The sequence below is a fragment of the Passer montanus genome, unplaced genomic scaffold (genome assembly GCF_014805655.1).
Source record: "Passer montanus isolate IOZ18808 unplaced genomic scaffold, ASM1480565v1 scaffold80, whole genome shotgun sequence".
Lineage (NCBI taxonomy): Eukaryota > Metazoa > Chordata > Aves > Passeriformes > Passeridae > Passer > Passer montanus.
The window spans coordinates 533,429-561,377 of NW_024373257.1; the positions used below are offsets into that span (position 1 = coordinate 533,429).

The 27,949-nt window shown below is 43.4% G+C and overlaps 1 protein-coding gene across 4 annotated transcripts; it reads left to right on the top strand.

Annotated features, from left to right (window-relative positions):
• Positions 1–27,790, top strand: TMEM45A (transmembrane protein 45A). 4 transcript variants are annotated; one of them, XM_039732801.1, is made up of 7 exons: positions 1–416; positions 4,565–4,673; positions 17,740–17,949; positions 19,874–20,086; positions 20,558–20,742; positions 22,868–23,013; positions 24,439–27,790. In XM_039732801.1, exons 3-7 carry the CDS (start codon positions 17,760–17,762, stop codon positions 24,530–24,532), a joined length of 828 nt encoding a protein of 275 aa, XP_039588735.1. In that variant the 5' UTR covers positions 1–416; positions 4,565–4,673; positions 17,740–17,759; the 3' UTR covers positions 24,533–27,790. The 4 variants fall into 4 exon arrangements, with proteins under 4 accessions (XP_039588735.1, XP_039588736.1, XP_039588739.1 ...); XM_039732805.1 differs by lacking the exons at positions 1–416; positions 4,565–4,673 and adding an exon at positions 4,876–5,150 and having other exon boundaries at positions 24,439–24,537; positions 25,050–27,790; XM_039732802.1 differs by lacking the exon at positions 4,565–4,673.
• Positions 27,791–27,949: the final 159 nt, after the last annotated feature.

Here is a 27,949-nt window from a genome sequence, read left to right on the forward strand (position 1 = left end):
AACAATGAGGAAGATAAAACTGCAACTTTTAAAAATAGGGAAAGAACACCCCTAGGTTTACAAAGTTAAACTCTAAAATGCTGGACAAATCCAGACCTAAGGCTGCTTTTGGAGGGATAGTTTGGCCTCCTTTTCCCTTCCCCCACACAATGTGTATGATGTGACATGATTTAATTGTTTGGCTGCATGCTATTTTTCCCACAGGACTAGTGCCTCATTCAGTGTAAACTCAGGACAGCGTCTGGGAATGAAGCTGGTCTCTGCATTTTCTGGACTAAGTGTGTGGCTAGAAGCCCCATTTATCACCACCTAACCCAGACACCGTACTGCTTTCAGAGCTGACAGCTTCTTCATGAGGTTTTCTGGGGTGGCTTCCCTGCAGCCTCTGACTATTTATCACCACAGTGTGCCTAAAGGTGAGAAGCTATTATTTCCAGGGAACTGGGAACTTCTTATTACAATTTGATGAAGTTACTTTGAATACTCCATTGGCTCTGGCATTTGTTCAGAATACTTTATGATTTAACTAACTGATGCAGCAGACTTCATTTACTGTCCTGAGTGCTGGGTGCTTCTATAAATCTATAACCTAAATGTCTCCTACCAGGTGTCTAAAAACAAGAAACCATAAGTCAGGCATGTAGATATCTCACCTAGATGTGACTAAGGAAATTGATAGAAGCAGGGAGAGTTTCTAGTTCTTTCAGCTGTCATTTCTTTCTTCTGTTAGTAGATTATTCCATTTTCCCACAGCTCTCTGCCTTAGGTTTCCATGTCCCAGATAAGCTAGGACTTGGCTTGATATTTGACCCTGAGTGAGCACACCAGATGAGCTCTCCACTGCCTGATGCTATTTAGAAGTTACATCTTGTAAACTTGTTTGACTGTTCTATTGCTGACTGTCTTTCATCAAAAAATGCCAGGTCATTTTCATCATTATGAATAATTTCTTGTTTTCTAACACAAAACTTGCATCATGAGCTGGAGCACAGTAAAAAGAAGTTCCATTCCACATTCTCAGAGATGACTTTCAGAGCTCTGTGTTGATATTTGCAGCTTTAAAATCATATTTTCTCTAATTTAGCTGATACCAGATGAGACAAGGAAAAGTAAAGATTCTTGCTCGGAACTGTGGGGACAGGGCTCAATCTTTTTTTATGCATTTGTGTCATGGTTTAACATGGACACAAAAGCAGCACAGTACTGCAGACAATCTCACCTGCACAGCTCTCAGGGCTGAGACATATTTGCTTCAAGAACTGAAATTCTAAGAAAAACATTTGGAACCTGCAAATGACTTTCTGCTTTTCCCAATTTCTCCATTCTTCATTATCATAATAAAGGGATAGGAATGTCTGGGGAGAAAGTTTTTACTGTTACTACTCCTGGCATTTCTGGCTTTATTACACTAGATTCCCCATGCCAAATTGCTAGATTAGTTCAAAGGACTCTGATTAATTTGAACCATAGCCAATTACCTGTGAATTATAATTGTTTCAGGAAATTCTCCTGAAGTTCCTCTGTTCATGCAGATAGTGTTAAACTGAACTCTGCTGACTTTTTATCACCATGATTGTTTTTGTTATTCTAGATGAAAGACTTTCATGGGGGGGGGGGGGGGTGTACATTTTTATATGCTAGAAATCAGCTTGAGACATTGCAATGACAGGATATAAACTCAGAAAAAGTATTCCTTTTGAAAGTTTCTTACAAAGGTCTTATAGCCTACTCATAAAAAACCAAAAGCAGACAACATAAATATATCTAATAACTATTAACATTAAAAAAACTTAGAAATTTCATATATGATGTAACTATGTTTCTTCCCCCTCCCTCCCCCATTGATGGGATTAAGCCTGGAAGTATTTTTAAACTTTACAGATTAAAATGTGTACCTTCAAAGTCTATGCAAGAGCAAATATCCCTAATAGCACTTCAAAGAATGGACTTTTGTAATATGGGTCTTTGTATTCTAATTCACTTTTTACTTATTTTGGTGTTAGAAGTTGTATTAAAACCAGAAAGTCAATGTTTGTGTTTTTTCTGAAATCATAGCAAACGCATGTATTTCTCTTTATTCAATTGTTGCATGAACTTTGCAAGGCCAGAATTATTTGTTTAGCTTTCTGTGCACTTTATCCAGAGAGCTATTATTTTATCAGCCACACTTCTATGGTACATTTCATAAAATCATAGAATGGTTTGGGTTGGAAGGAACCTTACAAACCATCAAGTTCCAACCCCCCTGCCATGGGCAGGGACATCTTCTGCTAGACCAGGTTGGTCAGGGCCCTGTCCAGCCTGGCTTTGAACACTTCCAGGGATGTGGCATCCACAGCTTCTCTGGGCAACCTGTGCCAGGGCCTCAGCACCCTCACAGTAAAGAATTCTGAGTAAAGAATTCCTCACATCTTCCTTTCTCCCCTTTCTGAAAATGGGAGCAATGTTTCCCTTTTTTCCCAGTCACTGGGAACTTCGCCTGACCACTGTGACTTTTCAAATATGAAGGGAAGTGGCTTGGCAACATCAGCCAGTCCCCTCAGGACCCTGGGATGCATCCCACCAGGTCCTAGACACTCATGGCTATTCACCTTCATCAGATGGTCCTGAACCTGCTTTTAACTTATATGGTGGGAGGGCCTTCACTCCCTCAGCTATAAATTAGGTGTGGTGCTACAAAGATACAAACAGCCCTTGGATTCCAAGTGTTCAGGGGAGTAGATCAACATTTCACTTCAGTTTTCACCCAGAAACATGTCTGGATTTGTAGAGTAGTGTTCCCTCAAGTGCCCAGGCTGAAACCAGCTCACCTGCCCCTAGGTGCAGTTTTGCCTTCTGGGCCAAAATGCAGATGTTACAATAATCCTAAAACATCTAGAGTCTAATTTGTCTGTAATGTGCTCATGAATTATTTGGATCAAGGCACAGCTCTGTGACTTCATGGTTGATGTTAGTGCCTGGTATTTGTGATAACTCTGATGAAGTAAAAGCACTGGGCACCACACTAAATGCAGTGTAATGAACCTGTGGGTCTTGGAGCCACAGGCATTTGATCATGGGATGTTTCATTAAGCTGACCTCTGTGGAAAGTGGATCAAGCACTACTGCAAATTCATCTCACATCATTTAGGCTTTGCTATGAAATAACATTTTAGCTCCTTGCTTCAGATGCAATGCTCAATATCAGCAGGGAAAAACCAAACAAATGCTCTGTGTGGATGCTCCATTCCTCCACCAAGAGAAGAGCTCAGTTGTCTGCCTGTGTGTCAGGCATGGATCCTAAGTCTGCAAAAGGAGTATTGAATTAAATTCCTGACTAACTTTGGAATAAGGCAAAAAGAGTAAGGTCAAAATGAAGGAAGGTCTGAACTTGACTGAATGGGGCAGAACTGTCAGCCTTTTGCTGACCTTAGGTAAAAAACATCACAAAAGATGTTCTGTTATTTCTATAGTCTCCAGCAGTTTTGTAGAATATTTTACACATGCACTTCTCTGTGGTTACTTTGGCGCACACGGACTCGCAGAAGTGCAGGGCCCCGGGGATGCCAGTTGGAGTTTTTTACAATTGGTTGTCACTTAGATTGACTTTTAAGTCAATTTAAGTGTGGATGGAAATGAGGAATCCCAGGAAGCGATTGTTGCTCCACTGCCAAGACAAGCATCAAACAGTGGTAAATAGAAGAGGTTATTACAATTATCAGTACTACTTACTGATTAAGCTCAGTCTATGAAAACTCTCCTGCAAGAGAAGGATATTCATTAGTCAGGGATTAATGTTGTGTTGTAAAATACATTCTGCTGTCTGAAAAAAGAAATGCAGAACAAGTCACTCAGACCAGAAAGCAGCTTTCATAGAGGCTGGGTTTTTGAAGCACTGTTTACAGAGAGGTGGTCCTTCTGGGAAATATTATTGCCCTTTTCTCTGTACTCATTGCATCATCCAACCTGCAAAGGCATCTGCTTGCCACATGCTGAGGGGTATTTGCTGGAGTACTATTTATCTAAGAGTGAAAGTGTCACTTTGTGCTAAAGAGCAGGCGTGGATGCAGTTTCCTGAGAAGATGAGTGTGAAAAGTTTTAATCCTTATATAGGGTTGATTTCCCCCACCAGTTTCCACAAAAAAGTTTCTGGATCATGAAAGTAGAAATCTTAAATTAGAGGACTTGAAGGAAGTGTCTCAGAATTCAGTTCAAGTTGTGACTTACTGGTAGGGAGAGCAGCACCTTGGCTTGGTTATTCCTACATCCACAGGGGAATCTGGTGACACAAGATCTTGATGCTGACAGGGGTGGAAAAGGGTCAAGAGAGTCTTCTGGTGTAGTTTAAACAGAGCTTCAAAACCCGATTATCACAACTTCCTGGCAAATACCTCAAAGGAGGATTTTTTCCACAATTAAGGATTTGAGGCTTTCATTGGTGTTCTTTCTGGTGGTTGTAAAAGAGGTGATGCAGAGTGAGATGCCCTTCATTACACTGTGAGCGATTCTGTAATGTCACTTATTTACTTGTTTACTACAGGATGAAAATAAAGCTGTGGTTTCGTTCTTTAAATTTTATTTTTAGACATTCTTCTTTTGGATTCAGCGCTGTACCATAAATTCCTGCTAAATTACAGGAATTACAGCCACGGGTGCTCATTTTCGTGGAGAAAGCCACGGCTGTCGGTGTGTGTGTAAGTAAAAAAAAGGCCTCTGTTAAATGCAGCGATCAAAGGAAGGTTTGTATGCCTGAAAGACTCTCTACTTTTTCTATTTTTCCTCGCCTTGCCGGGCTCCTGGGAGCAGCTATCCCCGGCCGCCAGCCCTGCCCGCTCCCGGCCGCTTTTCCTGGAAAGCGGGGCAGGAGAGGGGGCGGGCAGCGCCGGATCCCGCGGAAGCCTCTCTTTCCCCGAGCCCCTTCCCTTTGGCCGCGCTCTGGGTCCTTCCCGGCCGGGCGGGGAGGAGAACGCCCGCCCCCCGCGGGGCCGCCAGGGGAACATCTGGAGCGGCCGCGCCGCCAACATCTGGAGCGGCCGCGGCGCATCCCCGGGGGCCGCCGCTGCTGGGTCCTGCCCGGGCCGGCAGCGAGACCCCCGAGGAGGGGGAAGCAAGGAAGGAAGGAAGGAAGGAAGGAAGGCGGAGAAGGGGCTGCGAGGGAGGGAGCGGCGCAGGTAAGGGCAGCCCGGAGCCCCCGATCCCCGGCAGGACGGGGGATGGATGTGGGATATTGCCGGGTGGAAGGACGGCTACTCCATGTTTGCCTCGCTCCAGGGGGGGCTCTCCTGAGGTGGAAAGCGCCGACGGGACGTTTAAATCGGAGGTCGCTTTTGGGAGGGCTGCTGGTGTGGAAAGGCGAGCTTGGCCCTGGCAGGCGGCCGGGGCGTTCTGCCCCGTGGGCAAGGGGAGTGCAGCCCAGCTTCTGGGTCGGTAAACAAAGGGGAGATTAAGTGTTCGGCTTGCTTCTAAGTTTACTACGTGATTTTTTTCCTCTCCCTCCCTCTTGGATGTGTCAAGTGGGGATGTATATCCAAACTTGAATTTTCCAAGCAAAATTAAAAGAGTTTAAATGTACTTCATGGCTTCCTGCTCTGTGAGAGAAACCCTAAAATTATCTTAGCCTCTTTATTTTTATTTCAAAACAGAATAACCCTCAGAAAAACACTTTCCATCCCTGCATATGTTCCATTTTGTTTCAACTTTTCCATCAATAAATCATATTTTACTCTCCTAATAACACTTAGTACTTGACATAGTATAAAAAATATTATCTTTTTGATAAAGGGCTTTCTGAAGAGTTTGGGAACTGAAGTACTTAAGACCAAAGTATTTCTGCTTTTTACTTTTTAAACCAAGTGTTTGATTATTACCATGCATTTGCATACTTAGGACTTGTGATTTCTCCACTATGTATAACTTTGTTTGCATCACCTTATATTGCTGTTTGTCTGTGGAACTCTTTAAATTATGGCACAAGTTGTACTCCAAGTCACTGCAAGTACTTTGTAAAAGGGGTGTTTTCAATATCCATTTTAGATCCAAATTCATTGACTCTGGAGTTGCCTTTCAGACGTTTGCTCAGATGTATTTTGCTGCTTTTCAGGGTTGCCTGTGTGGCTTTTTCTGTATTTTTCTCTTTACAAATGAAGCTGGGCAAACCAAACAGATCTCTCTCAGTTGTGGAGACTGTGGGTAGAAATAACTGCTGGAGAAGAAAACTCAAAAGAACCTTGAGGAGTGGCTGGAATAATTATGCCTGTGTTTAGGCAAACTGCTGTTTACTCTCTTCTTGCACACAAATCTGCCTGTAAAGATCATTTGAGTTGGTACAGCAGATGGCCAGTGCAGCAGTGCAAAAATGGGCTCCTTGTTCCAGTCTGAAGAGGTACATGAACCAAGACTGCTCAGTGTTGAAACTCTTGTCAACTGGCTCCTTTTTCTTACATGTGACCAAACACACTCATGCTCACTTGCAGCTGGCAGGAGTAGTAATTTTGACTGTCTCTTCCAAGCTACAAGCAAGACATGCTCCTAAACCCAGGAATTACAAATATTTGACATTGGTTTTGAAATACCTTCATTTTCAGTAGAGTGACTCTCTGCAGGGGCAGCTCTATCCCATCATGCAGCATGAGCCAGACCTTGGGTCCTGGTGCTGCTTTTGGCTCCAGAAGGTAAAAAGGAGACTTAAGTCCCTTTTATCAATTTATGCCTAAATCAGGGCCTGCTATAACAATTTAATGCTATCTGAGCAACACTCCTAAAACTCTTGCCCCAAATCACCATGCACTTAGACATTTCTAAGACAAATTGTGTAGCATCTATAATGGCAGTGGCTTTGGAAGAGGATCTTGCTAGGTCTGCTCCCTCTGTTAATTGTGTTGTTGGAGAGGTTGCAGGAACTGAAGCTGCTGCTGCTGTATTATGGAGGACTCTTCAGTTTCTGCTAATGTTGTATTAGCACAAACTGATTCCAGTGTAATGAGTATGAGGTGGTTCTGTGAAATGGACCCACACCTCTCAAGCATTTTGTCTCTTCTAGCTGGGCAAAGCCAGCCAGCCATTTCTCCCAGCTGGCATCAGTGTTACAGACTGCCTTGCCAACACTCCCATTTATTCATTAGTGTTTCTCTTGGTTTTGATCCACACAGCTTTCTGCTGTTGATAGTGTCTTCCCCCCCAGGCTATAGTTGGTAGAGGCAGTGCATTTGACTCCCCTTGGAGAAGCAGTATTATCAGGTAGCCTGAGACAGAGAGACAGACAAGACTGCAGAGAAAACTTCAAGGTACAAAGGCAGGTTAGTCAAGGCAAAGCTCTAGGTGCAAACCCCACCTGCTCTGTTGCACGGCTTTGGGGAAATTACTGATAAGAAAATTTTTATATATTTTTTCTTATCACAGCAGAGTGCTGTAAGCCCCAAGCACTCATAGAATTGGTTACAATCTTCAAATCCATAAGACTTAAATGTTTATTTTTAATCACTCTGTGGTGTCACACTACCTAACTGTACTGCAAAGAAAAATGAGGTGGCTGAAGATGGAGACAGTCTTTCTAGTAGGGCTTGTTGATGGGAAAATGGGCTAATGGTTTTAAACTAAAAGAGGGTCTATTTAGGTTAGATATAAGAAAGAAATTTTTTGTGAGGAGGATGGTGAGATGCTGGCACTGGTTGCCCAGACAAGTGGAAAGGTTCCTTCCAACTCAAACTATTCTATAACTCTGTCAGAAGGTTATGAACACTTAATGGAATAACTTCAGAAAGCAGAGATCCATAAACAAGTGACTGGCTCTCTATGGGATGAGACAGCAAAATGGAGCACAGTGTCACAGCAGAAACCAATATTCTGGACACATGTCCCATGTTTCCAGCCTTCTCCCTTGCAGGGAACAGGAGAAGTTCAGCTCTTACAAGTGTCACCTGCTTATTGCCCAAGTATGAGCTGTTGTGAGCTTTGCATTAGGAAGCTGAGTCTCTTTGTAGTTTTTCAGTAAGAAAAACTCCTCTCCAGAGCAGGGCACTGATCTCTAAATCATCAGCTGATACATCAAACTTTTGCTCTCCTGGCATTTTCCTAGCCTAGGAAGCCTTTTCCCTCCTAGGAAGCAAAGAACATGTAAGTGAACACAACTGGAAAGTCAAAGAGGAGTCAGAGATTACACCCCACATAACTGGCTTTTGTGGCAAAGCCATGGAGCAATCTTCCTAGTGGCAGTGTAGCCTCTGCTGGACCATGGAACTCCAGGAATAGCTAGAGTCCTGCAGAGGTTGTTCTTTGAAGTGACTTGGATGTTTTAAAGAATATAAATAATCCCTCCCCCCCAGTCTGCCTTGCCCCATCTGGGTTGCTGTGTCCAGTTCTGGGTTCCTCAGTTCAAGGAAGACAAGGAATTACTGAAGAGGGTCCAGCAGAGGAAGATTAGGAGACTGGAGCATCTCTCTTCAGAGAAACAGCTGAGGGAGCTGGGCCTGTTTAGCCTGAAGAAGAGACAGCTGAGGGGGAACCACATCAATGCATACAGGTATCTTCAGGGCTGGTGGCAAGAGGATGGTGCCAGAATCTTGTCAGTGGTGCCTGGTGACAGGACAAGGGACAATGGGCACAAACTGAAACACAGGAAGTTCCACCTGAACATGATGAGAAACTTCCTTCCTGTGCAGGTGGCCGAGCACTGGAACAGGTTGTCCAGAGAGGTTGTGGATTCTCCCTCACTGGAGATATTCAAGAACTGTCTGGATGCAATCCTGGGCAACCTGGTCTAGATAAACCTGCTTTAGCAGGGGGGTTGGACTAGACGACCTGCAGAAGTCCCTTCCAGCAGTAACCATTCTGTAATTTCATGATTTTGTGGTTCTCTGATAAAAGGAATTGACTTCAAAAGGAGAGTGACCACTCTATAATATAGGAATTTCACCAGCCAGCACAACTTGGGTTAAAATAGGGAAGCACTAAGAGCTCCAGCTAAGCCCAGCTCTGGATGGGCTGGACAGGGGAGATGGTCTCAGATGTTAGTGAAGAGCTCCCACAGCACAGCAGTGGGATGTCACAGCATGTCCCTCCTTATGGCACAGTCAAAGACAGCCAGGCTGGGAGGAGCCCTGCAGCACCTCAGCTGGAGGGCAGCAGTCTGCAGTGACCCTCTGTGGAGAAAGGAACTTCTCCCCTGCCTGGGGGACCAGGGAGGGTCACCCCACTGTGGGCACGGAAGTGGCTGTGGTGGCTGGAGCCCAACCTGTCCCACCAGAGGCAGCACTGCTATACCTGCAACATTTTACTGACATACTCGTGCTATTCCACCCCTCATTTCAGCCAGTGCTAGGAAATACCAGGGTTTATGACCAATACAGGAACTATGAATCTTTCCTAGGAAAAAATTACTCTCATGTGTCCCATGCACTTACCAGGTTTACTTTTTGTGTGTGTAAGTTTTTTGAACTTGTGGTGCTCTGAGAAAGGCTCCAATTTGGCAGTCCTGAAGGCAAAAAAATTCATATCCCCAGACAAGCAGCTGCTCAGATATCAAGAGCCAATGGTAAGATTGTTATGTAGTGCTTGTTGTCCCTGGGTAACCCCTGGAGATAGCCTGCTCATCTGTGGGAGCAGGAACAGTCAGCAGATGTGCAGAGAACGGGGAAAGAGAGCCAGAAAACAGAGGGTTATGAGAGATACCAAACACAGTGAGGAGCACTCAGAGGGCTGGCAAGTATCTGGGAAGGCAGAGTCTCTGATAGATGTGAGGCACTGAAAAAGAATAGAGTGGTACAAGGTGTGGGCCCAAACTCATCACTGTGGGAGATTGTGCCCCAGAGTCCCTTCTTTCTGGGACAGCAGATAGATTTCTGGTCATTACCTCTGGGAATTTTGGTTTTTATCCCTGTCTTCTAGGCTTGAAGATTCTCTCAAGGCTTGAATTCTTCTTCTACAGACTTTGGAGATGTGTGTTTATGACATTTCTTTTTTTTTTCTTTACCTGAAAATCTTTATCTCCCACATACAGCCCAAACAGCCCAAAACCACCAAGGCTGTCCTGTTACTTTTCAGCATTTCAAATAGTCTTTGTCCTGCTTTCATTCATGCACACAGTGCTTAGTTCCAGTCTAATTCTAAAGTAGCTATAGGTGCCAGCTGAGTATTTCCTTAACACCAGAGCAGTGATCTCATCTGGAAACATGGAGCTGTAATCACTGAAATGCTTTCAGTCATGACATGAAACCAGGGGTGTGTTTAGTGAACAATGTACTTGGAGCAGACAGTTTTTCAGTCAGCCTGGCTGGCTGTGGTGTTTACAGCAGAATGGCTGCAGGACAAAAGGCACTTGCCTCTTGAATAGATCTTTAGCTGCAAGTAGGAAACTTTGATACTGAATTAAACTTGTCTGTGATTTTCTTTCTCTTACATGCATTTCAGCTTTGCTGGTTTCAATTTTTTGTAAAAGCTGTATGATCACAGCTTGTGCACTGATTAGAAAATGCCTACAATTGTTATTTCCTCCTCTTATCTGGGTACATCATTCTCACCAATATCACAATCCATTCCCACAGCTGTTATGGATAAATAAACATTTCCCATCAAATGTTATAAACTCCACATCACTATTTTCTAATCTAGCATATGGAAGAAAAAATTGGTGATGTTTAATCTGTGAGCTTAACCTTTGTTGTCATATGGTTGTGTAGCAGAAATGGAAGCATTGCAGCAGAGTTTGTGGCTTTATAACTTGTGTCATTTCTGGAAAAGAAATCCATATTTCTGGTCGACAGTCCTCTGTAGAATCCCCCAGGGCTTGACAAACACAGGAAATTGCAGGGCATACTGCTGTGGCAGGAGAATGTGCAGGGAAGGGAAGCTGCCTGCTGCAGGGCAGGCTCTGGCTCAGCTACTGCTCACGTCCCTGTCCCATGTAGGCTGAGCTGCCCAAACCTCTGTCTGTCCTTTAAAGGGGAAAGGGACAAAAGGGAAGCTAACCTAGCTCTTCCAGAAGCAATTGAGAAGCCTTCTGAGTAACCAGGTGGCATGTAGGGTTTCTCCACAACACTTGCAAGTCTTGACTTGGACCCCACAAAAGTGGAGATCAGAAATCAAACTGGTAAATGCTAGAAAACATCTCTCCCAAAATCATCAGAGGATATTTCAATCAACCATCTGAGTCTATTTCTTTCCTGCCTTTCATGCTTCTGATGGTGTGAGATAATTTTCAGGCTAAAAAGGCAGCTCTCAATGGCCACAAAAATGCACACCTTTTCTTGAGTGCTCACTTGGAAGCCTCCTTTTTCAGTGGAATCCCATGTTCCCTTCTGACCCCAAGGAGTAAGATGCAGCCTGAACAGAGAGATGAACAACCCAGATACACAAAGCTTTATGGCTACATGGGGAATTTGTTGGCAACTGTGAACAGCCTATATTGGTTTGGCAAAGTGTGCATGTAAAACACTTTTGCAATACCATGCAGCTTTCTAATTACTGGAAAAACCTTAATCATGCAGTGCTTTCTGTGGTTATTGCAAGAAAAACTATGCTTAGAGTCCTCACATTAAAAAAAAAAAAGCATCTCACATTCACAGGTAGCTGTAATTTATTCTTGTTCTTTATTCCAGTTAGCTGCAGAAACATTGACTGGTACTTAAAATTTATAAACAACCTAAACAATTGAGATTGTTGCCATAATTATGCCTAAATACCTTTTTCTCCAGTTCCCCAGAGACCGTAGGCCTCTGAGCAGGGGTGCCATGATGGGGGTCCTTGGGTGAGTCTGACTGAGGCAGCTAAAACCTGTGGCTGTCCTGGAGCCCTGACAGCAGCCTCCTGTGCTGGTGTGCCCCACACTCTGCTGAAAGCAGCTTTTCAAGGGGCACTTGGTGTGAAAAGCCTGGATATGGGCTGGAATGTGTGCCTTGTCCAGTTCCTGGGCATGCTCTTTGGAGCAGCAGCCCTGCTGGTTGGCAGAGGGGGACCTTCCCTCATTTTGACTCCAAAATTTGCTTTGCTAGATCTCAAAATTTACTGTTGCCCTGGCTGCTGGGGGCCCATGGCTGCTTGCTGGAGGTGGTGGAAGGGTCCTGGGTGGTGAAACTTCAGGGTGGAGACATGAGGAGTGAGTGATCCTGCAGGAATCCTGGGGATGCACACAGCAGGTAACAGTGGCCATGCGATCTGCAATAGGCAAGGATGTACATGTGCTGGAAAGGCAGCCCTGTCACCCGTGGGGACAACTGTGGCCCGGTGAAGAAAGTGATCTGCCCAGTGAGCCTCCCAATTACTTCATCTCTCAGATCAGCGCCTCTGACACTAAAAGGAAAAGCAGGGCAGTCATGGTGGGTGCCTCCCTTCTGAGGGGAACAGAGCGCCCCATACGTTGACCTGACCCATCCCACAGGGAGGTCTGCTGCCTCCCTGGGCCTGGGTACAGGATATCTCTGAGAGACTTCTGGGCTGATTCAGCCTTCTGCTTATTACACACTGCTGATACTCCAGGCTGGCAGTATGAGACTGAAAAGAGGAGTGTCGGGGCAATTAAAAGGGCCTCAGGGCACTGGGTCAAGTGGTTGATTGGGCAGGAGCACAGGTAGTGTCCTGCTCTGTCCCTTTGGTGGCAGGGATAAATGATGAAAGGAACAGGAGAACACACATTATCAACAAGTGGCTCAAGGGTTGCTGTCGTCGGCAGAATTTTGGATTCTTCAATAATGGGGCAACTTTAAATGGCACCTGGCCTGCTGGAACTGGACAGGCTCCATCTTTCTTAAGGGCAGAAGGTTTTTACCTCATGAACTAGCAGAACTTGTTGAGAGGGCTTTAAACTAGGTTTGAAGGGGGAACAGGATGCAGCTGGGCTGTCTGGAAGTAGGCCCAGGGGAGGGACTATGTTGGACTGGTTGTTTGCAGATGGGGATGGGCTGGTGGGAGGTGTGGTGGTTGGAGACCCTCTGGGGCACAGTGATCATGAAATTATGAAGTTCTCAATCAGGAGGATCACCAATAAGACTCTTACAATGGACTTCCAGGGGGCAGACTTTGGCCTATTCAGGAGAATTATTCAGAGAGTTCCTTCAGGAAGCAGCCCTTAAAAACAAAGGAGGTCAGGAAAGGTGGGCGGCAATCAAAACAGAGGTCTTGAGGGCACAGGAACAGACTGTCCCTGTGTGCCAAAAGATGAGTCAGTGAGACAAATGTCCATCCTGGATGGGCAAGTAGGATTTGGAGGAACTTAGGAATAAAAATAGGATGTATCATCTTTGGAAGGAGGGTCAGGTCTCTCAGGAGGTTTTTAAGGGGGTTGCTAGGGCATGTAGGAAAAAATTAGGGAGGCCAAAGCTCAGTTCAAACTTAATTTGGCAACTTTTGTAAAGAATAATAAAAACTGTTTTTACAAATATGTTAACAGGACGGTAAGAGGAAGGGTAAGACGAACCTCTGTTCTCCACTGGATGCAGGAGGTAACTTGGTAACTGCAGATGAGGAGAAGGCAGAGGTGCTTAAGTCTTTCTTTGTCTTAGTTTTTAGTGAGAAGACTTGCCTTCAGGACAACTGTCCTCCTGGGTTGCTTGATGATATCAGGGAACAGAATGGTCCTGCCATTATTCAAGAGGAGGCAGTCAGAGAACTGAGAGGATACAGTCTTAAACTGCACCAAGGGTTGATAATAGGCTGGATATTAGGAACAAGGTTTTACAGAAAGAGTGATAAAGTTCTGGAATGGCTTCCCCAGGGAGGTGGTGGAGTCACCATCCCTGGATGTGTTTAAACAAAGTTTGAATGTGGCACTCGATGCCATGGTTTAGTTGAGGTGTTAGGGCTGGGTTGGACTCAATGATCATGAAGGTCTCTTCCCACCTAGTGACTTGGTGATTCTGTGTGATGCCAGCTGTGTGCCTTTTGATGTCTGTGTGCCTTTTGTAGGCATCAGAACAACTACCTTTTCCTGGCAGGGTTAGGAGAAGGATTTGGACAGAGTTGAAGTTGTCAGGCAGGTCACCAGCTAGAGGAATGTGTGTGGCACCTGGTGGGACTGGGTGGCTTTGGGGCCAGGCCTCATGGCCCCCATCTATGGGTCAACTTTGCTTACAGCTCTGGCAGCCCATAGAATCACAGAATTGTTTAGATAGGAAAAGACCTTTCAGATTATTGAGTCCAGCCTTTTACACAGCACTGCCAAGTCCTCCACTAAACAACGTCCCAGGAGCCACATCTCCATACCTTTTAAATATCTCCAGGAATGATGATCCCACCACTTCCCTGGGCAATGGCTTGACAATTCTTTCAGTGAAGAAATTTCTCCTGATATCCAATCTAAGATAATGAACTCTAGGGAGGGTTGTGGGCAGCAAGGAATGTTTGCTGCTGAGAACATGATTGTGGCTCTGCCAACAGCCCTGGCCCTGAAATCACTGAGGGTAAAAGAGTCTTGGATTTGCACATCCTGCAACATCAGTCTGACATTGCAGATACAGACTGATAAGGCTCTCTAAAAATAAGCCCTCAAATTTATCAAGTACTGTCATAACATGCTGATGCCCTCTTTATCCAATAAATAGCACCTGCTGTACCAAAACTGTCTGGCTCTCAAGCTGTGCAGAAGAGCTGGCAGATGTTTTGTCCCAGGCTGCACAGGGGAATGCCAAAGTGCCTCATGGAAAGGCAGCAGCCTGACATGTTGCTCTTCTCTCCTTTCACCTCCCATTACACCTCAGCCTTCCACTTCCCAGATGCACCTCCTGACCCCACAGTGACTTTCCTACTGAGGAGTCTGTGCTTAGCCTCACCATATCCTCAGTTTCATACTAAGCCCCCAAATTGTGCACTATCCCCCAGACAAAACTTCTCAGTCACATCAAAACAGTGGGTGCTGGCAGGTGACTTCTAGACTCACCAAAAGGAGCTCTCAGGCCTGAAAAGAGAAAACTCCTGAATTGGGAAGTTTAATCAGTTTAAGGCAAGCTCTGTCATGATGTTTTTAAGTTCACTAAAACTTTAAAGGGTAAGTTGTATAACTCCTTTCTGAAACCAACTGTGTTGAGATGCAGCATTCCAAAGGTTTGCCACAACAGCTGGCCAGCAGAACTGATGTGTGTCTTTCTAGAGAAATCCTACAAATAATCCCTAACACCTTTGGATGAACTCAGTCTGAAGTTTACACTCTCTAAAGCTAATAATATGTGATTGTACTTCTTTTAGCAAAAAAGTAATTTTTCTGGTTGCATTTTGTTTACATTGGATGTGGAACATCAGCTGCTGTATCAGTCTTTTCTTCTTTTTGCTTGTTTTGAAAGGCAAAAAATAGTTCAAAACAAAGTTTCTTGATAGTTTGCCCAGATTTAGTGTAGAAAAAATCCTCCAGTGTTTAAAAATCTAGGTAACCCAGGTGTAAATTTACAGATTAAGAATTACTTTTGAAGTTTTACTACAAATGACATCAACACAATTCTTCATTTCACTGCTACTGTAGCTGTACTCTCCTAAGGGAAGGTTATTCAGAGGTTTCCTTTATCTTTCTAATCCATTGTTTTGCTTTGATGTGCAGTACAGGGTAAATTGTTCCTTTTGAACTGCTTTGTACCTGTGATGAATAGTAATGATAATGAATAAAGTCTTTCCAGTGAACCGTGTTCAGTGAGATAAGATGTGGTGAGGAAAAGCCACTCCCCTCTCCTCCCCTCTTCCTTTCAGTCAAAGAAGGGAAAAAAATCAATGTGACCCAAAAGACAGCAATGCCTTCCAGGCCAGCATGTTTAAAAAACCTCAGAAATTAAGGTTTGAAAAGCAAAAGAAGTACTTTAAAGTTTAAGGCAAAGTTTAGAGGACTGTCTAAAGCTGTTAGTTCTGCCCTTTACTGAGGCAAGCAGTGGTGCAGTGAGTACTGGCAGGGATGTGCAGGCAGGTCAGAATCTTTGAACTAAAGGTGTCCCAAAATGAAGAAAGAACCTCTTGGCTGAGACAGCAAGGGCTGGGTCCCACCTATGGGGCTGAGCTCCCCAAACCTCACCACTGAGAGCCCCACTGTGCTGTGGACTGCTGCAGAGTGAGCAGGGCTTTCCCCACCTGCAAATAAAACACACAGGCATCAACCCAGCAGACCTTTAAGGGTGGTGGGAGAGGCAGAGAAAGCAGAGAAAGGCTCTCCCAGCTCTTGGACCCTCAGCTGCAGGAGGCTTTCCCACACAACAGAAATGCCAAGTGGGAGTGCTTTAGGTTTTGTTCATAAACACGTCCCTCGTGCCCCCTTTGGCTGCCCCATGACTGGCAGTGCTGCTTCCCTGAGCATTTCCACATGCCCTCCTTCCCAACTTCCACATGCAGACACCAGACCCTGCAACACCTGCAGGGACACATCCAGCCATGGGCTTGCTTGGGCAACCAGCATCACATTTCTTTGCTCTTGTGCTTCCCCAGTGCTTCCCTAGAAACTCGGAAAGCAGGGTATTACCCAGGGAAAGCTTTCAAAGCTCACCTCTCCCACTCAGCAGCCCTTGCAGAGGGAGAGTTCAGCTCTGGAAGGGGAGGGGTCAGGCAGGGGCTGCAGGACTGCATCCTGTTTAAATCAGGCCAGACTCATGCTATGCATGAACAGTTGTATTTTATTTTCTTCTCCTTTGTGGTTATAGAGGCCACTTCTCATGCAGTTGGGATAATCTTAGGAGAGCTCCAGGACCTGTGCATGTGGAAAAGTTTCTCTTCTTTTAAAAAAAAAAAAAGTAAAATTTCAGTGGAGTTTAGCCTCCAGAAATAGGACAGGGCTGACACTACGTGACTAGACTGCCTTACATGAACCCTGCAAGTACTCCATGGCCCAGAAGCTGCAATTTAAAACTTCTTACACAGAGCTGGCCATAGGAAATACTCATGAAAAAGAAAAATATACTAGAGCTTCCCTGATCCATTCATAGCCAGATAGCTCCAGTGCAGCGTGGCAATTGAACTTTTAAGTCAACAACAATAACAGAAAGTACAGACTGCCAGTGCTTCTAAAGTGGTTGTTCTTGATTGCTGCCTGTGCAGAGACTCAGTATGCCTTTGGGGCATGAGGCACAATAACTCAATTTATAATATCTTAAAGAAAAATTGCAATTTAATGTTAGAACCATCGTTTTAATGAAGAAGCCACTGGCTCAAAGGCAACTATCCCATATTTTGGGATGATGACCAGAATTACTAGGATTATGAATGAAACTGCTTTTAAATGACTACATAATCCTGACCAAGTAATAACCTTATCACACAGTGAACTTGATATACTTGATAATATATATCTAGTGGTGGGTGCATAATTCACCCATAAAAGAGTGAGAATTACTTCATGTTTGTAAATCATAACAAGACATCTAGATTTAAATAAAAAAATACAATTTACTAGTGAATATTTACCCATTTGATGGGTATGCAATTCATTTTTCCTTCAGTCGGGTATTGTCTTGGTTTCCTATTGTGAAGGAAAAAAATAGAAAACTCTCTTTGAAGGTGAAAGCACCAAATAGTGAGTATTCAGGTTCTCTCTTTCTCTAGCTCAACTTCTACAGCAAGACATAGTGTGCCATGTCTTTTCCTGCTCCTGCCCTGCTGACTGCCAGCTCTGCATTTCAGGTCAGCTGCTCTGCTGCTTCTGCAGAGCTATGACACTGGGGAGACTGGCTGGGGGGATAAGTACCCAATTTATTTTTAAATTAACTGTGAGTACTCAATTCAATGACACCCATTTGATGCATGCAAAATGATAACCCACAGAATTCTCCCACTATTCCCATAATCGGTCTCTGTTTGTTTCTTCCTCAGGTATTGCCTAGCAGAAAACCATGGGCAATTTCAAAGGGCATGCCCTCCCTGGAAGCTTTTTCCTTCTTTTTGGCTTGTGGTGGTCAGTGAAGTATCCACTGAAGTATGCCTGTCGAAAAAACAAGAATGCTTGCTACCTTGGCTCCAGGGCAGGATTCCAGCGCCTGGAGTTTGTTGAGGGCATCATCAAAGCTGTCTTTGCCCTCATTGGTAAGTGAGGTGGACTAAGGGCAGGCTGTACCTTCTAACTCTTTTTGCTTTAAACTTTGTTCTCCGATAAAATGAATCTCCTTTTGTTCTGCTCGTTTGCCCTTTAACCACTGAGAAGTGGTGGGGCTACTGCTGTTACACAGCTGTGGCCATAGCATGGTTTCCATCCATGATGTTCTTCTGGAGATTCTGTGAGGTCTCCTGACCACTCTCGACCACTTGACTGCTCCTGACCACATCTCAGCGTTCATGTGCTGTTCACTGTGCAGGGAGGGAGACAAGGTATTTAGGCAAGGGGCTCCCATGTGCATGCTGAGAGCACCAGACTATGAAGGTGTTGCTTTTCTGTTTTGAATTCAACCATCTCAGATGTTGGAAGCCTCCACTGATTTACTGATAAAATATGTAAATGATGCAGATGATTTTTTGATTAATCTCAGTCAAAAGTGAAAATTTTCACACAAAAGGCTGAACTCCAGATCTTATTGCTGCAGGACTGTTGTGATGAGGTTTGGGGGAGCTGTTTGTCCTTCTGTTGTGTCCAGGGATGGTTTTGGGAGCTGTATAGCTGGCTGAAAGTGTTTTGTTCTTGTTTACATCCTGGCAGGCTGTGTGGCAGTGATTTGGCTTTAGAAGGTAAATAAACTAAACAACAGGGGGTCTGAGGAGCTCAGCATCTGTGGCTCAAGTTGAAAAATAGCTAAATTTTAAGCATTTTTGTACTTCTAGATTCTATTTGTCTACTCTTCTTTAGATGCCCAGAGTTGCCTCATTTCTAACCAAGGTGCATTTCTAATCAAGGTGCAACTGTGACAAAGTTTTGTTCTTGCTTTTCCTTCCTTTCTGTTAAGATACATCAGCACTGAAGGGATGTTGTGTCTACAGTTTTATCATTAAAAAATGATAAAAATCTAAACAATAGAATTCATTTTGAGGGTGATTGTGGACACCTTTCCTACAAATCTCTCAGTCTGTGTCTAGAGGTAGTTTGGCAACTAAAACATTAATGTACTGTTTTTATTTTCACTTTGAAACCACAAGTTCTTATTTTAACATATGGAAATTCCAATTCAAATCAAAAGTATGGAAAAACTGCTTGGATAAGACAGACAATAAAGGCATCAGAAGTAAAAGCTGCTGTTTCCATGTTAGGAAAGCTGGAAATAAGGGTGGAACAACACTGCATTTACTCTACAGCATATCTATTTTACAGCAGATGCTGGCCTATGCTTTATAAACAATGTAATCAGCTTTTATGTTTTAAAAGCAGAACAACTTTTAAACCCTCCCCAAACTTCATTGATCATATAAAGCATTTAAAAGCAGTTTTCCCTTGCTGGAGTACCTCGGCTAGCTGGCAAAACACTGAGGGGCCAAGGTAAGGGAGAGAGGGGAGCAGTGATTCAAATACTAACTCTGTGTACATTCCCATGGGACTTTTAATAACTCTGCACGGTGGAGGGGTTTCCTTTTATGGCTTTAGAGGAAAAATCCCCTTTGAATTATGAGTCTGAACTCCATCATCCTGCATGTGGCAGGGCACTGAAATGGTAAATCTTTCTTTTGGAGACTTTAGTGTGTGTTTTGCTCATGTTTGAACCATTGGAAAGGGCCGCTGAAAAATTTGGTCAGAGGACTGCTACAATAGCAATTGTTTAAAAGAAGAAAAAGCAGCACAGAATAAGCTGTTTTCATTTTCATTGCCGAAAACTGAAAGATGCAAATAGTTCCACCAGGAGTGGAGCTGCAGCCTCATTTCCCGTGGCTCTCCACTCTCTAGATTATGTGATGCTAAAACCTCAACCTTACTGGCATGATGCTGCATGGGGATGTATTGCTGCCTCTATTGCTTGTGTAAAGACTTGCCATCAGTTTATACCACAAATACCAGAACAAATGGGTTTTTTTCTTGTTTCATGCACAGGGATGGTGGCTGAGCAGTTTGTTCCTGATGGACCCCATCTGAAGCTGTACAACTACGAGAAGAAGCACTGGGATCACCTGATGAACTGGCAGCATGCCACCATGTACCTCTTCTATGGCATTTCAGGGCTGGTGGACATCGTGGCTCACGGGACCAACGCGCTGCCAGCGGCCATGGACAGGATGATGCTTTCTGTAGCAGTCTTCATTGAAGGTCAGTTTGCCTCTCCCTGCAGGGATCTGCATGAATCCTGTGGATGGGCATTGATCATTGGTCTGGGAACCTCCAACCAGCCTTGCAGAGTGACCCTTTGGGAGCTGCCTGTTTCACTCCCTGAAACACTCCAAAGAGATCACAAAAAGACCAGTCTTGGCCCTCCTTACACTGCCCAGATCATGATCCTCCATGGCAAAGGTGTATCTTAGCTTTCCTACCTGCTCAGACAGCAACAGAAATGTTATGGAAATAGCAGCAAAAACCTGTTTTGGGTAAGGGCTCAGCAGCTCAGGCATGTGTTTGATGTAGGTACTGACATGGCACACAACTGGTTAGCTAAAGCCAGTGTGAGTGAAGGTGACACTGGCATAAAGAGAAATGCCAGAAACGTTTCACTGTTTTCTAAAAGCAGATGCAGGGAAATTGCAAGGGAAGAAATGATCTTAAACTGATCATAATTTATTCCAGGTTTTCTCTTCTGCTACCATCTTCATGGGAGGGCCATGCTGGACGTTCATGTTCATCAGTTACTGCTATTTGCTATCTTTGGAGCTGCTGCCTGCATATTTTTGGAAGTTTTTTTCCGTGGCAGTATTGTGCTAGAGATGCTCCGTACAAGCCTCTGCATATTACAGGGCAGCTGGTTCTGGCAGGTAGGTCACTTTTCTGCCTTTGTAATTTCTTCCTCACCAAAATTAGTCATTTAACCCTTTGCAGATGTTTCACAGGTTATGTATATGCCTTTTAAACACAGGCCTCAAAAGACTTACAGAAAATAAGTTCCTTTAAAGAGATACAGAAAAAAATTATTCCTTTTAAGTGATAAAAGTATTTCTTATAGCCATTTTACAGAAGAAGAAGCAACCATTTTACTTCAAGTGCCTTTTATTTGAATCTATAAAAAAGCTAAAGTGTTTTTCTTGTGTTCTCCATATTACTGAGCTCTCTGATCCCTGAAACATTCTGTTCCAAATTTGCCAGCCAAGTGGCAGTGATTTTAGAGCATGGAAATATATGTTGTTCTTTACAAAGAGAGTTTCTACTGTCAGCTGCAGGAGCAGTGAGTAGACACCCAGTGTAGCACTGGACAGGTGAGGCAAAGGCCTCATTGACACTGCCAGGTTCAAAAGGTACTTAAGGTACAGATTCTCATTAGGAGACTGGGTGATGTAAAGGCTCCTGCTTTTCTAGTGCTCTGGGAGCTGAGCAGAAAAAAAGAACAGCCAGAACTTTGATATTTCAGGGATGTGGCTCCTGAAAGGACTCTTCAAAATGTAACTTCCATGCCTTCATTGACCTGTGAGACTATCCAACGACAGATATTTGACAGTGACTCTTCCTCTGCTGTCAGAACATGAGACAGATTTAAGGAGCTGCTAGGAGTTTGTAACAGAAATAGGAGCACTGGTGCTGATGTGTGTTTCATCTTATAGTGGGGAATTGAGGTCACTCCAGTGATTTTTCCTTCCGGCATGTCTAGACTGGCTTCCCTTTTTTCTATGCTGGCCAGACAAGATGAATAAAAATGTTTGCTGTTTCTTAGGAGAACTGGACACTCAGCACCAAATCAAATATTTAAATGCTTTCTCTGGCTTGAAGTCAGACCTCAGAACTGGCTGTATTTTTCTATAAGTGAACTCAAGAATGTGATACTGCAGCACTTGCTGTTTTATTTTCTTGTTTAATTTTCTTGTTTGCAAACTTCCAGCCAGTGATTTAAGAAGCTTCACATAGGAGGAATAGATGCAACCATTTATTCATTTTTTTCTGCCTAGTCTTATTTTAGAACAGATTATTTCTTTAGCTCTAGAGACAATGTGGGTTTTGTTTCAAAGTAAAAATTGAAGTACTAAAAACAGAAGAAATTTAAGTGTGGCTTTTTTCACACCCGCCTCAGACTTCAACCATCTGTGTGACTGAAAACCACACACTGGCTGCAGCACAGGAAATTTGTAAAAGGTAAAGGGACTTTCTTTCTGCATCATCAACACCCTCATTCATTGAATTCTCTGCATGGAAATGCAAAATTCACTCCCCTCCTTCTTTCTCTCCTCTTCCCAGTTTCTAAATTCCCAGCTAAACTGCAGAGTGAGGACTTTGAATAGTATTAAGCAGTACAGAGTGTTTGTCATGCAAACCCTGCATAGCCACAGGATTAACTGGTTTCCCATTTTATGCACAAATATGAATCTGATCTTTCCCAGCTCTCAATAAACAAATCAGCTACGTATTTCACATGAACTTGCATGAGGAAGCTCCATTTTTATGGCATTTCTGACCTTTCCCTTGGATGGCCCAGAAGAAATAGAATTGTAGCTCCCCTTTATTTGTTCATTGATTATTCATCTTCCCAGCCATGTAATGCATTCCCAGACCCTGCTGGGAAGAAGGGAGGCAGTGCAAATGGCCAGGCAGGTTTTCTGATCCATGGAGTGATTTCAGTTCAGAGTACACAGGGCTGAGCACCAGCTCCTCTCCTTACAGTGCATAATTGTGATTGTTGCAGGGCTGGGCTGTTGGGCAGGCTCCTTAATTTCCTGGGCAAGAGCAGGGGGTCTCTGGGATTGTCACTATATCTTCAAAGGCATTTCTGCACACAGCTGTTTAAAGTGTTCCATCACACCTGAGATTGACTACAAAATTGTTTTTAATAGTAAACACAGAAATAAGCAACACCATAAGAAAATTAAATGTCTGCCTTGTGATGGGTAGCATAAAACACGATATGGCAGAGGATGCTCATCAAATGACATGTACTAAATCTCTTTTTTATTACAGATTGGCTTTGTGCTTTATCCTCCAAATGGAAGCCCAGAGTGGAATCAGACAGATCACACTAACATGATGTTCCTGACCATGTGCTATTGCTGGCATTATGCTTTTGCTTTTCTTATACTTGCAGTGAATTACACAATTGTCAGCTGGTAAGTTACTGAAACACTGAAACTTTGGTGACTTGTCTCTTTAGTCTAGTAGGGGGTTTATTTCAGAAAAGTGTCACTGACAAATGAAAAGGTTTCTATGAAGTAAGTAATTGTCTTGTAAGGTAAAATAAAAATAGTTATTAGTAATCAGTGAAAAGCACATGACATTGCTTCAGTAAAAAGGGGAAAAATGCACCCATAAATACAGCTCTGATAGCACAGCATAATACTTCTCATATAAAATGAGCAGCAATAGTCTTGCACATTTGTAAGTGCATAAAAAGTCAGAAGTAGGAGATTTTTTTCACCTGCAGACTCCAACTGGTCATCTCTGCTAATTTTAAGTGGCTTAGAGAGCCATGTTCATTGATTTCTTCTATTATGTAGAGAATTCGTAGTGATGGTAGGGCAAGTATGACTAGCACTATGGCTGGGAGAATTGTTCAGACGAGCTCATGGCTTTACTGTGAAGATCACTACACAGAATTCCTTGCTAGAAATTTCCTGTGATCAAACCTTATTTCTTTCTCACTAGTTGTTTTCACTCCCTAATGTCTAAAGTTAGCCCTTTTACTCCCTAATTACCACCTGCCTAGTGGTAATTCTGACAAAATTCCAACTGCAGTGTTAATTTGGCTGTAAAAATGCCTCTGCCCTTAGATCACAGAATGTGATCACCTTCTATCCACAGGACCTTACCAAACCTTTTCCTGCAGTGTCCTAAACATGCTTCCCACCCCTTGCTTTACCCCTGCCATCCTAATAACCCTATTTAATAATGCCAAATACATAGTTCTTCCAGTCTTGATTTGCACTGAGGTGTCAGTTCATTTTGTGTCTCAGTCTGAAAGGCACCAGCACTCAAGGCTGGGTAACTGGTTTGCTGTATAAGGAGGGGCAGCTCTTGAGAAAGTGGCAGCAATCTCATGTCCCTTCTGGCACTGGGACCAGTGGCTGCTGCAGCATCAGAGGAGGCCTCAGAGGAGGCTGATCATGCCACACAGGCAGAGTTCCCCTCTGAGGGTAGTTTGGGCAGACTCTTTCTCACAGCTTTATGGTCCCTTCCCAAGTGTGCATACTGCCTGCACAACACTGAACCTTCTGGAGGGTTCACTGAGGTTTGTTTGAAGTGCCCTGAGATATGTCCATAGGAACAAGTTCTTGCAAGCTGTACAGTCAGGATGGATCAGTAAAGGCAGCACTTCCTAACCAGAGAATCACAGAACGAGTCATTCTAACTCGCTGATGAGTTAAACAGGATTTTACCATGTAAAAAAAAGGCAGTACTTCCTAACCACAGAATCACAGAACGAGTCATCCTAACTTGCTGATGAGATACCAGAGTTAAACAGGATTTTACCATGTAAAAAATGGCCAGATGAGCCTTTTAGTTACCACTGACATATTTTTTGTTGTTGTTTCCAGGGCGGTCCGTTCGAAGGTTAAGCAGTCCCAGTCCATGGAAATGGGTTTACTGAAAACATCTGAACGAGATCATGAGTCAGAAGAAGAAATTTAGCATGAGTATGTCTTGACCAGTTTGCCCACTCCAACTATTAGGCTAATTGATACCTCATTTCTACATTTTTTTGCCATCTTATTCATTTTTTACTGTGACTTGCTTTGAAAATATCAATCCCCTATGATGCCTACATCTATACAGTTGTTTTTTGGGTTTTTTTTTTGTGAAGTGTAAGCTTGATATTGATTCATGGTGGTTGCACTAGTACATTGCTTATCATATGCTTCACAGAAAATCAGACTAGTATTAGACAGACTTGATGTGGATGAGGTGGCACAATGAAATCTGTATGTTTGCCTTATTAAAAGCTAAGCAACATGTTTTTCAGCTGCTGCTGAACGTGAAGTTTCCATAATCAGGGTGTCTAAATATGTGTGTTGGTTGCCTTGCAAGTACCTGTGGATAAATAACTGTGCAGACCTAGACAACAGTAGAATAAGATAAAGAAACCACAGTCTTGCAGCTGTTCTGTGTAACAATTTTGTGTCTCTGCCTGTGGCTTTATGTTAAACAGGAAGAACTTCTCACTGTGAGCCCATTGAGTGGTTCACTGAAGAGTGTGGAGTGTGTTCCCCCCCAGAGACACCACCACACCTGGCAGGAGGACCAAAGATGTGTATGGTGATCAAAACCCAGTGTGGTTGTTTGTGCTTGTGCCCAGACAGTCCTGTCTCCTTGCTGTCCTTTGACTTTTCAAGGCAGTGGAAGTGACCCTGCCTTCCCTTGGTGCCTGGAACAATTTATTTTCCAAAAAGGCTGAGGGGTGTCCAGACAGGCAGCGCCTAACTGCAAAACCAGTTTCTTTCCCAAAGCTATTTCCTTTCCTTAGGTGGAATTTGGTGGATTTCTGCAAGATTCAGAGCAGACATGTGACCCACGACCTGAGTCAGGAGTGGGTAATTCTGCTCTGTGGGCAGGATGAGATGGTTTTACATTTTACATTTATCATCCCTTCAGTCACCAGGCAGCCTGCACAGTGCTGCACAGTGAGCTGTGGGAGGGCAGATGTTGCCTTCTTAGTAGCTCCATACCCAGCTACCAACACCAGTGAGGGAATTAAAAAATAACACCACTTTTAATTGCATTTATTTTCTCTGTGCAAACTGATGTAGTGAAAAGCATAGTGTTCATGGCTAATGGCAGCAAAATGATTTCTTGACAAAGCTAGCTAATAAAACAGTTTGTGCCTCAAGGGATCCCAAGACCAAAAAAATCCTTACAGGCTTTTTCTAAAACTACTTTACCTTCAGTACAACATAAATATTTACTTTACTTTTCAGACCTACCTTTTATCTCCCCTTTTTCAAAGAGCACCTTTCTAAGCTGCACATGCTGTGAATGCTGTATTTTAGTCTGTCAGATTTGTCAGTGCCTTTCTAAAATCAGTGGTGTTGTTTATTCTGAAGGAGATCATCAGAAACTACTTTGCTTCTCACAGGCAGGAGCAATGCAAATTTCTTCACTGCTTTTCTTGATAAATACATTTAATACCATGTCAATATTAAGGTGCTGTATCTCTAAACTAAAGAGATAACCTAAGCAGGATGAAAAGCACAATAAACTTCCTGAGCTTTTGTGTGTTTTCTTAGAAGACTTCAGTTGTTAATTTTTAAAATAATTTTAGGTGTTTGCCAAGTATTGTGGAGTAACACCTGTAAACAGGTGCCAGATTCTCCAGATGAATCTTCTTTGGAAAGCAAGAGTAGTTGGCTCGCATACATTTCTACACTTACAAATGTCAAGGAGGAAATTGCACATTGCTAGCCAAACATCACTGCTTTTCTGAGCAATTGTTGGCCTTTTTCCAGTGCCTTTCTCTGAAGGTTCTTGGAGATTTTGGCAAACTTTAGTAAAGCCCAGGACATTCTTGTAAGATAGGTATTGATATGGTATATTTGTGGCTCTGTGTCTCAGCTTTAAAGTGGTCTTACTACAAACTCTGAAATAATTCTATTTACTCCACTCTGCAAATCTAAGACTGGAGTTTGATTACTGTGGTTCCATTAAAATCAGATTTTCTGTAGAAGGAAGATCCAGGGCTTCCCTGAGGAGCTTGCCTGTTAATTGCAGCAGGGATACATTTGCCAAATGTGTCCCTGTCAGGATCTTACCTTCATTGCACCACATCACTGTTGTCTCTAAATCGTGGGGATTGTTTTTTAAAGGGCAGATCCTTTTTCCTGTTAGAATGGTTGAGCTACAAAGCTTCTGTAGTCTGGGCAGAGAAGACGATGGTTGTGCATCAAAGAGAACTTGGGGATTATTACAAAACTCTGTCACAGTAATAAAATCAATTGATGAAGTGAACCTCACGGGCGAGCTGTGCGCAGGGAAGGTGCTTAGCAAAATCTCCTTTTGAAAACAATTCCCTGCTCTTACAGAAGCAAAAAGTGACAGTACTTGAGCTCATGGGACAGAGAATGGCTGCCTGATACTGTTCCTCCCGTGGGGAGGAGCTGGGGACTCTGGCTCTGTCCTTATCCAGCAGTGGCTGTAGAGCTGGGTGTTTTTGCGGAAAAACTGAGCAGGATTTGGCCTGCTGAGAGGTATCACCTGCACCTCCCTCTGTGTCCCTGCTGTGAATCTCCTGGAAATGATCACAGAACTGGACGAATAAGCCCAACACATGTCTGCTGGTTTCTGTAAGAGCACGCTTAGCAAAGACACCTCTAAAGAAGCTCAAACTGGAGGCTGATGCAGTCTGACACAGAATTGTAGGGCAGGCTTGCTGCAAAAGGCTCTCTCCTCACATTAGAAAATGTGGCACTGCATTATCAAGCTTGGAGAAATGCAAGGAAAAACAGATCCTGAAGTCTCAAAGAAACAGCAGGTTTTGGAATTTAATTTTTAATACTTACAGGACATGGAAAGTGAGTGTCATAGCATGGGGTTTGTGTCTGACAAGTGTGTGGTGCCACAAAGGAAAGGAACACCCTATTTCAGAGTGAGATTTTGCTATATGGAATGCCTGACCCATTCTCCTGTGTTGTAAAGAGATGCCTAGGAACAGTAGGGCATCTATGACAACGAAAATGGTACAGCCTTCATAATTTCACAAGCAGCAGGTATTGCCTGAGTTGAATGAGGGGAGGGAAGTCCAACAAGTTTACAAACACCATTCAGAAAAGGGAAGCTGCTCTCAAGAATATTTAAATTATTTTAAAATATTGGTGCCTTTGAAAAACTATATGTTAGTTTTTACTAGACAAAATACACCTGTAATTTTATTTAAATAAAATTGATTTATTAATGTAAGATGTCTGTCATGTTTTCAGGGGAAAAAATATAACTATTTATGGGACAGGATGGGGTGGGATAAGCAGGTTACTCTAATAACACATCCAGACATTTGAACAGGTTGCACTTTAATTCAAGAAAGGTCAGTTAGAAACTTGATGTTAGAAACTGTGATGT